At 40.7% G+C, this 14548-nt stretch overlaps 2 protein-coding genes across 6 annotated transcripts in view; both read right to left on the bottom strand.

The window, feature by feature from the left end:
- The window catches only part of esyt2a (extended synaptotagmin-like protein 2a), a 243679-nt gene that overhangs the window by 94022 nt on the left and 135109 nt on the right, over positions 1 to 14548 (bottom strand). The gene's annotated exons all lie outside the window — the stretch shown is intronic.
- LOC146497234 (receptor-type tyrosine-protein phosphatase N2-like) overlaps positions 1 to 14548 on the bottom strand; it is a 236970-nt gene that overhangs the window by 157097 nt on the left and 65325 nt on the right. For all 5 annotated transcript variants that reach the window (XM_085139282.1, XM_085139280.1, XM_085139281.1 and 2 more), the window contains exon 10: positions 5314 to 5400. In XM_085139282.1, the coding sequence (XP_084995408.1) occupies positions 5314 to 5400 (87 nt within the window). The remainder of the gene's footprint in view (positions 1 to 5313; positions 5401 to 14548) is intronic.

Genomic DNA, 14548 nt, shown 5'->3' with positions numbered 1-14548 from the left:
ATTTTATGACTGAGTTTACCTAAATATAGTAAATAAAGCTGTTTAAATACCACAAAACTTTATAAGGTAAAAAGTATTTGAGGGTAAATTTAAAAGCAGGGATAATTCACTCGTATTCACATTTGATGGAAAAACGGTCCCATAAAAGGTGTTCGGATGACTTACAAAGACTGCATACAGAATAAGATGAGATTTCTATCATTAAATGTATGCAATGGGAAATATGATATTGGATACAAGTAAATGGATATTTTTAAACTATCTACAACCACCAGTTCTCAGTGCAGTTTCGGAGTATGGTGTTGAAAACCACAGGCAGGCTGAGAAATTAGTGTCAGTCTGAGCCCTATGTTCCTGAGCTTATTTATTCCATTTAAGGTGACTGCTGTTGCCACAGTGGCGAGGAGCCGGGCAGCCTTGGAAAATAAGCGTGGTGCGTCTGACAAATTGTCTAGGCAGCTCCCCCTGCTGGGCTTTCACTGCGCTCACAACAAAAGAGACCCCTGGATTTCTCTCCCTCTCGCTCTGCCTCACTTGCGCTCTCTGTATCTCTCTCTCTCTCTGTCGCTCTCTCGTTTTCTCTGCCTCCTATCCATCACTCTCCCCACTGTATAGCTCCCTTCTTTCATTCCCAGAATAGGAGAACAAAGACAAAAGGTGCATTAGAACAGGGGAACAGTACGGGCCACCCAGGGACTCAATGCAGCAGCCGAGCAGCACGGCAAGGTGCCAAGCAACGACGGGGGCCAAGCGGAGGGGGTGGAGAGAAAGAGTGTGTGTGTGAAGGTATGCGTGTGTGTGAATCATGCGACCCCAAGCCACCCAATCCCCACCTGTCCACACACACTCACAAATAGAAGACTGTAGACATGGATTCCTACTCTCTCTGCTTCCCTTCAACCCAGGCCGAGTTCAATTCAACTTGGACGTTGCTTTATAAACAGTGAATGGAGTTACACTGTACAATGCCAGTATAAAAAGCAATGCTTTCCTAGTACTTCTATCCATTTAACAGTGTCAAAATTTCACCTCTTAGAAGACAAACACCAGCCAACATGAACTGAAAAACCAACACCAAAAAATATGCTGTACTAACAAGATAACAAATAATCCAACCTAATTCTACAAAGCACCAAATAAACTGTGAATTAGCGTCCTCGCGCTAAACTTCAAAGGAAAATGCATTTTAAGTAAACTTTGTCGTTTTGTTTCGGAACTTTCAGCTTTATCTTTTTCCACCTGTTCAGCTGAGTGTTACGTTATATTGTGCCCATCGTGCACAACGCTCGAAAAAGTGAACAACTGAGGCTAGAAGTATACTTCATTCTACCATTTTTACAACACAAAATGAGAATTCATATACAGGTTTTTATCTCACTATCTCATTTTTAAAATAACAAAGGGAGTGGATTAGTGATTGATTGACGTTTTTTGAGTTTGGTCACCTTTACGGATTTGATATCTGAAATAAACAGTTGACAATTTCACATTTGGACTAGTTTAACTATCACCAATATACTGTAGAAAACTACCGAGACCAAAGTTTAGGTAAACTCAACGCATTCGATTTAGTTAATTAATGTTATTTGAGGCCTATAGACTGAATAAATTTTGCATTATAACACAACACATATGGAAATAATCAGGCAGATATCTGACAGATAATTTCAGAACAGCCACTCCAAAAGATCAATCTCCATTTGCTGAATATGCCCTTGAATGAAGTCACGGTTCAATACTGAAGATCTGTTTGCTCAGTTGCATCTTTATTCGTCTGCAGGACGTGTGAGTATTTGCTATTCCAAGTGTTCGATTTTCTTCATCACTTCTATTTTCCAATGCTGTCCGGATCCCTACATTGACGTCACGTCCCAGTTGTCTTATGAGCCTTCTGCCTGCCAATCGGTCCTCGAGCCAATCGGTCTGTGGACCCGGACCAGGCTGTATTTGTTATCAACGTGCAATCTGCCGCTATATTTACATGAGACTGAAGAGCACTGAACATTCGGTAAAGAGACGGATGTTGTTGTTGTGGTTTATTTCAGTGTCGACTGACTCATGTAGTGCTGTGGAATGGCAGTTCAGTACAGCAAAGAAAATAACCTGGGGGAGCCCTGCCCATTATCCTACCTCAATCTAGTACCATATTCCATGAAGATGTCTCTTATCTCTTTGGTTACCTCAGGAAATGGTGCCAGAGGCATGCTTTTTCCTTATTGGTTCAAATTTCTGTAAAAAGTAAGTGAACCCTGAGTTGGGTTAGTTTGTGTAATAAAGAGCCTTCGGAAGATGCGGACCTCCGGGTTTTTAGCAATATCTCAGATCTCAGCAATTAAGGGAATGGTCAGGAGATCAAAGTTTTTAATTAACCTTGCAATTCACCTATTTTCACATTTCAATGATCAATCTCAGGCTGTAAAATCCTATTTAACTGTGACCAGACACATGTTTATTCACAGATAAAATACAGCAAACACCGTCTGTAGGCTGGCTATAATCCCCAACAGTGTGTTCATATCCAAACCCCCACAGTAGCAATTGTTTTGCTGTTGCAGCTCACAGCATTGAGAATTCAATTGATACTCCATGCAAAGTCACCTGTGGAGGGGAAAGACTGAAAGGGAGAGAGAAAGCGAGGACGTGCTGAGGGGGCATAAAGTTACTTACAGAAATATAGAAACGACATACAGACTGAGACAAACTAAGAAAGCAGAAACCTGAAGGAGGGAAGACGAAATAGGAACAGGTAGAGGCAAAGACGGAGAAACGAATAACAGAGTGATTGAAAAACAAAGACACATGGAGAGAAAGAGTTCAGGCAGAGTTCATTCTCATTAATAAATGATTGTAGTCAACGGCTGCTCGTCTCTAACACGTCAATACCGTCGACCAACAACGCTCATTGCTTTATTACCCCCTCAGAGCAGGATAAAATGTTGACAGAATGAAAATAAGGCGACGTCCTTGGGCTTCTAGTCTATAAGGGCACTGTTTTCCCTTCCTTTTTTTCCCCACTTCTGATTTTAATGCCTTCTGCCACTCTGCTTTGATCCCACCAGTTTGCCCTCTCTGATCCGTCATGCTGGAGGGTAACTGTGGAGCAGCCGACGCTGCTCATCTTCTACTGGGAATATTTGAAGAGTTTTAGTATGTGATGCTCGCCCTTTGAGAAAATTGCTGCCCACTCCAGCCTACAGGTACGAAACGGTTGTTGTTGAGACGGTAAAGCAGACTATGGATGTTGTGAGTCATCTACAGATCTTTGCTCATACGGTCTGTGGTTTGTTAGAAGGTTGAAGTGTTGCTGAACTGAAAAATACTGAAGTGTTTTCTTGATGTTGTTCTCATTTCTATTCAGCGGTTTGGCTGCCTGACAGCTGGTAGGACTACATGTCCAGAGGCGCCGCTACATTACAGGGCAAAGAGAGCTTTAAACGACATCGTAAGCATTTAAATGTTTTTATTTTTAGCTTCTAGAACAGAACACATGGCTGAAGCTTTGAATTGTGGGTGTGCGCACTTGGATTGTGAGGACAAATTTGTTAACAAAGACACACTGCGAAGAACTGGTTTAAAGATAAGCGAAATGAAGAGTTAGGCAGGTAGTGGGGATAGTTATGAGTTTGAGTTATAGACGATTTCCGAGTAAGGGGTAAATAAGGACCTGGTTTTAAGTTATATCAATCATTGTATTTACCTGTAAAAGAGCTAAACCATGCCGGTAAATGAGTCAAATGACCCCTCAGGGACACAGTGGTTAGTGATGGAAAAAACAGAACAACAATGTCTTCCCAGCTAGGATTCGTACTGCTCAGATTAATCCAATATTCGCTTGATGATAAGGAACGTGACAGAATCATCTGTCTCGAGCTAACACACACTGCTCCATCTTTAGCGGAAGGGAGGCTGGCTGTGTCTGGACATAGAGGCAATAAAAGTAAGAATCAAGATTTTAAACTGACACCTGCATTTGATTAGAAGCCAGTGTAGATGCTTTAACAATGGTAAGACATGACAGAATTCATAAGAACCTTTGCAAGAGAATTTTGGACAGACAGGAGGAGATTATTAGATGCTTTAGACCAGGACTGTCCGACTTCAGGCCTCGAGGGCCGGTGTCCTGCAGGTTTTCAGTGTGTCCTTGATCCAACACAGCTGATTTAAATGGCTAAATTACCTCCTCAACATGTCTTGAAGGTGTGTTTACCCAGGGTGAGGTCTAAAACCTACAGGACACCGGCCCTTGGGCCAGGAGTTGGACAACCCTGTTTAGACAGAGCATTACTACAATCTAAGTGGAAGGGGATGAAGGCATGAACGAGCATCTCCAGTTCAGTTTTTCAGACAGCAGTCCTAAGTTTAGCACTATTTCTTAAAAGCCAAAGATGGAAGCTAACCCAAGATTCTCCGCGTTAGCATCTACAGTGAATGACAAAAAACCCAGACACTGTCCAATTTGAATAATACTTATTGGAGCAAAAAATAAAAATAAATAAATTAGAGACTGTCTTGTTTTCATTAAACTGCAAAAAGTTATTTGCTATCCAACTATTAGTTGCATTACACCAATCAACTAAAACAGATAATTCATAAGGTTTGTATGAGAGATACAGTTGAGCGTCATCAGCATACAGATTACTGGAAATGGTTTTGAAACTACTAATAATCGTATCTAATGGCAGAATATACAATGGAAATAAATAGGGGCTTAAGTCAGATCTTTGTGGTGCAGCTCATGATAAATCTGAGCACTGAGACTTTTATCAAGAAGAAAAGAAGTGAACAAATCCCCGACTTGGCTGGAGATCCTTACAATGTGGTTCAACATGTGGATTAAGATTTGATGATCGAGTTGCAAGAACTTTGTGGTCAATTCGTGAAGCTTTAGGTTGTTTCTGGATCACTGAACGACAGGCTTTATTTCAATAAGAAAGTATTCAGCTTCTATTTCAGGGTTTTTGCTTGCATGCAGGAAACGTGTCACCTCCAGTGTTCGAGCTCTGTTGTAAACAGACTTTATTGGCATCCGAACTGGAACAGGTGTGACTTGATCATTTCTCAATAGGAGCGTATTATTAAGAGCCTCAAATGCAGTAAACGTGCCAGTTTGTGGTTCTTTTTATATTCCTTTAATGCAGTGCGAAAATGAAATGTTTAAGCTTTGAGAAAAAAAACCCATCACATTAGGTTAGACTGTGATTTTCACCCCAGACTCCAGTAAGAAAAAGCACCATTAACACAGTGAGTGCACTACGTTTTCATATTGGAGTGTGACCAGAAGATTAAAAAAAACACAAAAACAGATGTACATACGAGAGCTCAGCGAAATCAGTCATCTGGATTTTCGCCATTCTAGCCAGGATCTTCATCAGGTGGAGGCCTTCGTCTGTCTGGAGCCCACTGATGATGACGATGAAGAAGAAGAATGCAGGGCAGGAAGAGAAGAAGGGATCAGAAATTAAAAGTTAAACATACAACAGGTGCAATTTACTGTGCAATTTGTTTTTTATAGAACAGGCTTTAAACAAGTTATTTTTCCTTTTAGTGATTTATCAGGTAATTTTAAAGGTTTTCCTTATTTTCTGTAGATTGCTCTTCACTGGCGATATTCCTAATATGGTTATTTTAGACAAACAGCTGTGGCTTTTAGCACATAGGCCCCGACCATCTACCACCAAAACCATCTTTTTGCAAGGAGGAGCCAATCAGAAGAAAGGTGTAAACAGGTGAGTGGTTGCTGGAGGTTGCTGGCTGTGTTTAGGTGAAGTTGATCCGAAAGGTTGTGGTGCACAAAATAAGCACCTAAATGCCTCAGCTGGCCGTTCCGTGAAACGAAGACAGTCTCAATTTCCGGTTTATGTCCCGTTTTTCTCAGTTTCACTACAGCTCGCTAAGCAGAGCAAGTGCTGCAGACAAGTCGGGATCTTTCATGCAAACTACAGGTAATCTGTGACTAAAGGAAAGTTTTTCAGCACATAAATCTTTACAGCCAGTTTTACCTAGCGACTGCCAGCAACCCCTAGACAGCCTGTCGTGGGGTTACTGACTAGTCTCTAGGAATATGTCACTGGTGCTTCAGCAATTGATTTCACACAAACTGCAAACAGCCTCCAGCAATTCACATTTTTCTTCAGCACGCTCCGGTTTCCAGTGAGTCACTGACTGATCCCTCAGCCCATGTTAGTGGGATCTTAGAAAAAGTGAACTCGCAGCCTGGTACCAAATGACTCAGTCTGTGGCCCGGGGGTTGGGGACCGCTGATCTATAAGACATACTGGACATGGGGAAGGTCTCCAGACATATCACTGTATCATTAAACCCACTAGCTGACGGACTGAACCAGAAAATACAGACATAAAAGCAGTTTTCCACAAAGCTCCCAGGTGAGTTCAGATAAGTGTGAGATAGAGAGGTGGGAAGTGCCGTTTGCCAGCGAGGTGAACGCTGAAGAGGTCACAAAGGTCACAGGCAGAGAGCTTGATATCATCACTGCCCGCTCCATCATTTTATGCTTTACAGCATTTTCTAGCACATAAAATTACTTTGGCAGTATTCAACAATAAAAACGACCTCTGTTTTGTTCACAGCTGAGGATTACCTCGATCTAAAAGGAGAAAAACACTTCATACTGAACCCTGATCTGCTGTTCTGGCATATATGCATATTTTTGGATAGACAGCCATGTTAATGGCATTGGCTCATACTGTTTGACACATACTCTATTGCAATAGATTTTAACTACTTTAAATCAAGTAAAGCTGATGTAATCCTCCCAACACAAACTTCTTTACTGGATATTTTCAAAAGCAAACTTTTCTTTATTTTTAAAGTAACTTAGGAAGGAAACATCTATGCTTCTATAAATGAGAATGCCATCTGTGCAAACTTCTTAGACATGTTATGATATATATGTTTTGATATATCAGAATGAGGACCCAGATGCAGACATGGGTGAGTGAAGGAACAAACGTTGAATCCAAAACTTATTTGTAAACAAACAAAAGGTGACTAAACACTCTGGGAATAAACAAAAGCTAATTCAATAAAATAGTAAAACTAAAGCAAAGATTTAAATGATTAAAGGAGCACAAGGGAAATAAGTGAGGCAAAAAGGTTAAAAAAGGCTAAAGAATACCTACTAATGTGACACAGGTGAAGCCATTAAAGGCAGGAAGGAAATCAACAAGGAAAACAAATTACCAAAATAAAATAGGATGTGACTAGAAGTAACAGGCAAAGCACACAGACACAAAAGGTGTAGTTAAAGAAATAATGCTATGACAACAGAAATGCCAATACAAAAAGCATGCAATGTCAATTATGTCACGGTCAGCAGGGAGCTGACTGTGTTTCGAGTGAATAGTGGGACCCAAATGCAGACACGGTAGGAGACGGAACCGAGTTTAAACAAAAACCGAGCAGTTTATTTGGCTGATAAAACGTGAACACAAAAACAAAGCAAGCGTGAACATGGCAAAACCTAACCTGACACCTAAACTGGGAAATAAGTAAATAACTATGAAAACTGCGACGAGAGACATGGAACTGAAATAAACCGAACATGAACACAAACCTGATCAGTAAGAAGAACTCTGAGACATGACGTGAAACCAAACAGACGACCTGGCAACGACTGAATCAACACACAAAAACTAAATACACACAGAGGGTGATCAGAGGAAGTGGAAACACATGGGAAAACCAGCTGACTGGAATCACATCATGACACCACAGGGAAAAGTAACACTAAGCACAATGAACAGAGAAACAAGACTTTCAAAATAAAACAAGACGGGATGCAGACATGACTCATGACAGGTTAAGAAACACGAAAACATCAATTTGGCTTTAAATGACCTCTTCTTTAATACATAGTTTTGCGTTTGATGATAACGTAGTAAAACTTAGACGGGGAAACTCGCTGCCATTTCACCAAACCGTGAGAAAAATGGCAGCGAAATAAGGGAATAACAAATTAAGCACTAAATTACCAAAGCCTCTGTGCATGCTTAGGGCCAATGGGACGGGGAGAGGTTGTGCGTGGCATGTGTTTGCATCTGTGAGACCATAATTAAAGCTCAATATCCCAACTCCAAGCTAATTGCTTCCTGTCTGCTGTGGACTCATCTGACCTCCTCTAAGTCTCCTCTGCGGAATTCAAACAAGGAAAGCAGACACTTCCAGACATCTGCAGGATATCTGCACATTTCTGGAAATACAGCTTAAGCTGAGAAAGAGTTTTGCTGCAAATTGTGCAAATCACTCAATTTTTAAATGCACTTAATTACGAAAATTAGCAGCTGTGCACTGGACATGTGACCAGATAAACAATCATTTATGATCAAATATGACTGTCAGCTTCAGAGTCAAATCCAAATAAAAATAAATGAATTGCACCTGTTTACAGAATTTTAACGTCTTAGGGATCATGAGTTTAACTGTTTTCTTTGACTATAAGAGAAAATGACTGAATGTGGCTGAATCACAGTTAATAAAAATGAGACTTGCTATGTATGAAAATGTACTGACAGCCTATGATTTGTCTCCCCTCTCAGCCTGGAGAGCAGACAGCAGCTTCAACAGCCCACAGCCTGAGTCAGTCTTCACTGTGCAGAGCAGCTGCTTCAGATCTGACATCAGCGATCACTCTGCCTGCAGATCCTGAGTGTTGATAGCTACAATGGAGACCTCACAGCAGCTTTTACATTAGCTCTGCAGCATGCAGGGTGTTGGGTTATGATCCCACTCAGATACGACAGCCTGCCTCGGCAGGATTTCTTCTCGCAGAGAGACGCTTTGATTATTTTTATTCTATATTTCCTTCCATCTCACTCTTACACAATTTCAGGGAAAATGAAAACTGATAACAGTACAGCAGCAAGTACAGGCCTGTACTTGCACATCTGATGATGATCTGGCTTTTCCATGGGGCAACAGCTGGACAAATGACTTTGAATTAGGGCTGGGCGATATATCGAGTTTTTAAAAAAATATCGATATATTTTCATACGAGATATAAGATGTGACAATATCCTTTATATCGATATAGTCTATGTTACGTTATAATTATACTTGTGGAGCCACAAGTTTGCCTCTCTTTCGTCCACTTTTGTCTCTACGCAACGTTACTCGGCCTCGCCTCTCCTTCACTGAACACAACTCCCCCTCCTCCCCCATAGCTTCACCTGCAGGCAGCTACAAGATGGACACGGCAAATCTCCGTTAGCCAGTTGTGGGGCTGGATGGCGTCAACGTGTTAGCGAGCTAACCGCGCTAACGAGCTAACCATGCTAACGACATGCAGCCCAAGCTAACCGCGCTAACGAGCTAACCATGCTAACGACAGCCCACAGGGGCTGCACGGCCTAAAATCCCTTCATTTTCTCAAAAGTTGACAGCGCGCCTTATGTATGAATTCTGGTTGTGCTTACTGACCGCAAACCGATTTTAGGTGGTACACGGCGCTCAGCAATCTGTCAAAAAATGTTTTAGTACGACTTTGGTAAGCTACGGAGATGCAGCGCTTGATAGATTGTCGGAGCATTACGGCTACCGTAGTCTGGAGCCTCGCGAAGTGATACGTACCGTGCTTCAACGTAATATTACCGTATTGTGTGTGTATAAGGGCCATAAATGGCACCTGTTAAGAGACATGGTTACAAAGAGGATTTCAAACTCAAGGCTGTCAGTCACACAGCAGAAGTTGGGAACAGAGCAGCTGTGAAATCTGTCTTTGTTATTATGCTCAGTGTGTGTTAGTTTACATTTTGACTGCACAATTATGAGCTTTTTGTTATGCACAAAAACAACATTGTTTTCTTTTATTTATGGAGCATGATTATTTAATAAATGCTGATAATTTATTTTTGAGTAATTTCTTCATGTAAATCTATGCTGTCTGTAAATAAAAATGCCTGTGTGACATCTGGGACACAGTGTGACTAAGAACTCTCTTTTTGTTCTTAACTTATGGCTTTAAAGAAATATCGAGATATATATCTTATATCGCCACCCAGCTAAAAAATATCGAGATATGAATTTTGGGTCATATCGCCCAGCCCTACTTTGAATCCAAAGGCAATAATTACCAAAGTTGAGAAGGAACTTTTGCACAAATACACAAAAATAACAGGATTATTCTCTGTGCTACCCTGAATTATATTACTCTAAAAAAAGTCTAAACAATTACTGGATAATCTAATATGAAATTTAATGAAGATATCCATGGACTCCTGAGTATAAACCCCATTTGACGACCTTTCGTCTAGTGGTCATTGTTGTCATGTCTCAACGTCTACTGCGCAGGGTTAGCACAAGACATTGTGCAAATGTTTCATTAGACAAGAAAAAACTAATTTGGATATCAAATTATGTTTTCCATTTTAAGCATCAGTGGGGAGGGATGGATACTTGACAGGTACTATACGCCTCAACTCGGGAGCTGGCACTGTGTTTTCCAGATTCAGATAGCAATATAATTTCACATCAATCCATTTATCCATCAACAGCTGCATTGTTTTTTATTTTGAGCATAAGGACTTAGTGTTAGGAAAGGATCGTCATTTAAAAAGCATCAATTTTAAAGTGTAATGCACATGTTACAAAGCTACATCGGCAGCATTAATACAAGATTTACCACCATGTTTTATAACAGTACTGCTAAAATCAAAAGATAGTAACAGTCTACTTAGAATGCATGAAGGTAGAGGAGGGTAACTACTGGGACGAATATCAAATTCATATGCTGATACTATTCAAACTGTTATTATAACTATTTTCAGCGTGAGAGTAGTCAAAGTACTACTAAGTTCAAACCTTTTAAATGTCTAATATTTAGTTTATTCACAGCAAAATCAATTAATCTTCCTGCAAACATTTTTTGTGTATTTGTGAGTATTTTCTCACACAGTATAACACATGTGTAGGACAAACTATTTGGAAACTTCCAGGAAACAGATGGTCCAAAATGGAGAAAGTTACACTCGCTGTTCACTCCAACGTGTAAATAAAGGTTGCTTGGTCATTATTCGAGTAGTCCAGAGTATATTGCTCACCAGGAAAATATGATCTATCCATCTTCTGCAGACCCCAGTCGGATTCCTGTTGTTTGGGGACAGAAGCGCCTGAGGAGAGGATTGCTGCATGTAGTAATAGGAAAGCCAGAGGTTTCACTGAACAAAAGAAAGGCTATTTCTTCAAACATCAAAGACATCCCTTCCCTTCAGGGCTTCTCCACTGATCACTCTACTATGAGCTGCCTCAGCAAGTACATGAGAGCGAATCAGGAGAAAAACAGTACAGGCAGACTGTCATGCCCAAGTCTGATCAGTAATAATGACAACTAAGGAGAATGCTGTCAGTAAGACGGAACAAATGTCAAGTCAGCGGCATGAAAAATAGAAACAGAGACGTCGGGATATTTCTGGATATAACATATAAATACATATGGGGCCAACAGAAAATGAAAACTAAAAAATTAATTAAAAAAATGAAACCTCTGCTGGTCTACAGAGATTTTGACTTGTATCATGAGTAATTGGAAACATGTGATAACAGTTAGATAACAGGTTCAGGTTAAGGCAACAAATTCTGGCTTGATTGTGGACTTCTCATCAAATCCTAAAATTATAGATTATCATTAAAGGAATTACACTGGAGCTTTTTATGCATATTTTACATCAAAGTACTAATTAGAGAGTAAAGAGTGTGTGTGTGTGAGTGAGTGAGTGAGTGTGCGTGCGTGCGTGCGTGTGTCTTGAGCAGCAGGTGTTTTCCTCCAGCTGTCATGAATCACCCTGTCCTCCTCCTCTTCCTCCTCTCCCCAGGCCACAGGAGATGATACTCTAAAACCACCAGGATGCTCCTGCCATCAGCTTTCACCTCAGACGCTGCGCCAAAATGTCATCACATCGATCTTGTTTCGCATGTGGCCCTGCATTTCATATATTTTTATTCCTACGGTGACAGCTTTGTTTTGGAGAGGGACTCAACCTCAGTACAGAGCATTTCAGTAGCTTTAAGCCAAAATATGAAAAACGTTTATTCAAAGAACCTCAAATTCAGCAACGCATTTAGAGTTCACAGTGATTCAGCGGCCCAGCTTGAAGTGGAGAGGAAAAATGGTTGTTGAGTTAAACAATTTTACTGCGAGTTCTTAAATTATGAGTTAGGTGTGCCTTTGGTTAATGCAGTGTTGAAGGAGTTACAGTACTGAGCAAAAGTCTTTATTTCTTAGTATTTTGCTTCCAAGCATCCAGACTTTCTTGTAATCTTTTAAAGATGTCTTATTAAATTTACTTAACACTGATCTGTGAATCATCAAGAATAAAAAGGCACCTAATTCAAGAACCAGAGTTCAAGCTATGTTGAAGAACAAATGTGGTCATACCAATTAATGACTTTCATTTGTACCATATTATTCATTTGTGTGTTTACATGTTTCAATAAACTGCTGCATGTATTTCCCATTTCCCTAATGTCTAATGTCACCTCAGAGAAATAAGAAATTTGCACAGTACTGTATGCAACCATGTTTGAGGAAACAAGAAGCATCTGTGAATTATGTATCAACATTAAATGGTGTTAATACATAGTTTTTGTTATTGCCAGTAGTTAAAAAGTATCAAGAGATATTACTGGATTCTTTGATCTAAAGAAACCCTAAAGCTTGCTGACTTTACTGCTAAATCACAGTATGACATGGAGCAGTCAGGTACCTGACAGCACAAATCAGATGTTCTTTAAAAAGCTAGAGATGACTTCTGGTGGCCCAGACTCTCACTGTATTCCTCTGCTTTTATCATCTTCTGCTTGTTGTTTGGTTTAATACATTAGTTTTCAACACTCTGTCCCTGTAGTCAGACGTAGCAAGGAAAAATGTCCAAGGTTTTCTCATTTCACAAAAAGCTGTGGGGAAAGATGTGGCTACTGAGACTAGTCTGGCTGAGAAGATGGCTTGTTTCACAAGAAGACATTCTTTCAAGGGCCTTTTCCTTACTGGCACATTGCGAAGTGGCATTTTTCCATGTTGTGGTTGATGCTGCACTTCACTCTCAAGAAGAGGTTTGACACAAAGTGAACTGTCAAGGACAACTTTGGTGTTCTTTTGAAGTTCAGCAATCTCATAGAAATGTCAAGAGTCACTTTGAAGAGTCACTGTAAAGGGTTAGAGAGGAATCTGCTGAGTACACTGAAGACTCTGACATCTGCGGTGCAAAAGTGACTGAGCACATCTTAAACCTTCCAGCTGTTCACCTAGGATCAGAGCAAAGCAGCCTCTGAGCCTGTTTCATAAAGTTACAGGAGCTCAACCTTGATGTTAAAGGTTGCCGTCAGAATTTCTGCAACACTGTCAAAGTAGTTTTTGTGAGCTAAAGTTTTTTTCAAATTAAAAAAAATTACTTGGTTCTGGCTCCACAGAAGAAAACCCGGTGCTTTGTAATTGTTCTTTTAACCATATATTTAGTTAAAATGTTAAGAGAATCTACAGAAAACAAAGAGTAATACAAATCTAACCCGTTGATAAGATCTTTCATCTCATACTGTTAGATGCTGCAGCCGTCGCAGAGATACAAAGGTATCCTTTTGCAGCCCCACCTTGTGGCATCGTCTGCAGATAGCAACAAATGGTAAATGGCCTGCGCCATATAGCGCTTTTCTAGTCCCTAAGGTCCTTCACACTACATTCAGTCATTCACACACACTGGTGATGGCAAGCTACATTGTAGCCACAGCCCAGTGCTCTGGGGCGCACTGACAGAGGCGAGGCTGCCGGACACAGGCGCCACCGGGCCCTCTGACCACCACCAGTAGGCAAACATGGGGCAAACATAGTATCTTGCCCAAGATATTTGGCATGCACCCAGGAGGCAGCCTGGGATCGGACCACCGACCTTCTGATTAGTGGCTGACCTGCTCTGCCACCTGAGCTACAGCCACCCCATTATAAGTGATAAATCTGTCAGTCAGTAGTACACACATTTGTCCTGTGTTATCAGTGTTTATACTTGTGTATGATGTATGGGGAGGTCAGGTGAGTCTAAATCCAACACTTAATACAAAACTAAGAAATAACGCTTTACTTTAGCACCAAGAGGTTTTCTCACATGCGGAAAGCAGCCGTAGCTGAGGCTAGTCTTGTTTAAGCTAGAGTCACAGTATTTTTACTTCAGTTATCAAAGGTCTGTTTGGAGAGGAGAGGAATAACATTTGAACACTACAAGGTCTTTAAGTGTTGTCTAACTATAATGCACACACCCTGACAGATACACTGCGGACACTTTGGCATTCAGGATCTTGCCCAGAGAAACTTCAACGCACCGACCCACGGGAGCCGGGGATTACACTACTGACCTTAAGATTGACGATCGATTGGTGCTCATGAGCTGCAACCAAAGCGCCTTAACATTGCAACATTTCATTTTGCATTCGCATATTTGACACTTTTTATTGCCTTGAACTTTTTCCGCACTTCATAAACACAAGTCGTCTAATTTAGAATTTCTCTTTCTTGTAAAACATAAATACATTTGATTCTCAAGAGCAGCTG

Source organism: Neolamprologus multifasciatus, chromosome 18 (assembly GCF_963576455.1).
Source record: "Neolamprologus multifasciatus chromosome 18, fNeoMul1.2, whole genome shotgun sequence".
NCBI classification, from domain to species: Eukaryota; Metazoa; Chordata; class Actinopteri; order Cichliformes; family Cichlidae; genus Neolamprologus; species Neolamprologus multifasciatus.
This window is presented reverse-complemented; position numbering and strand designations above follow the sequence as displayed.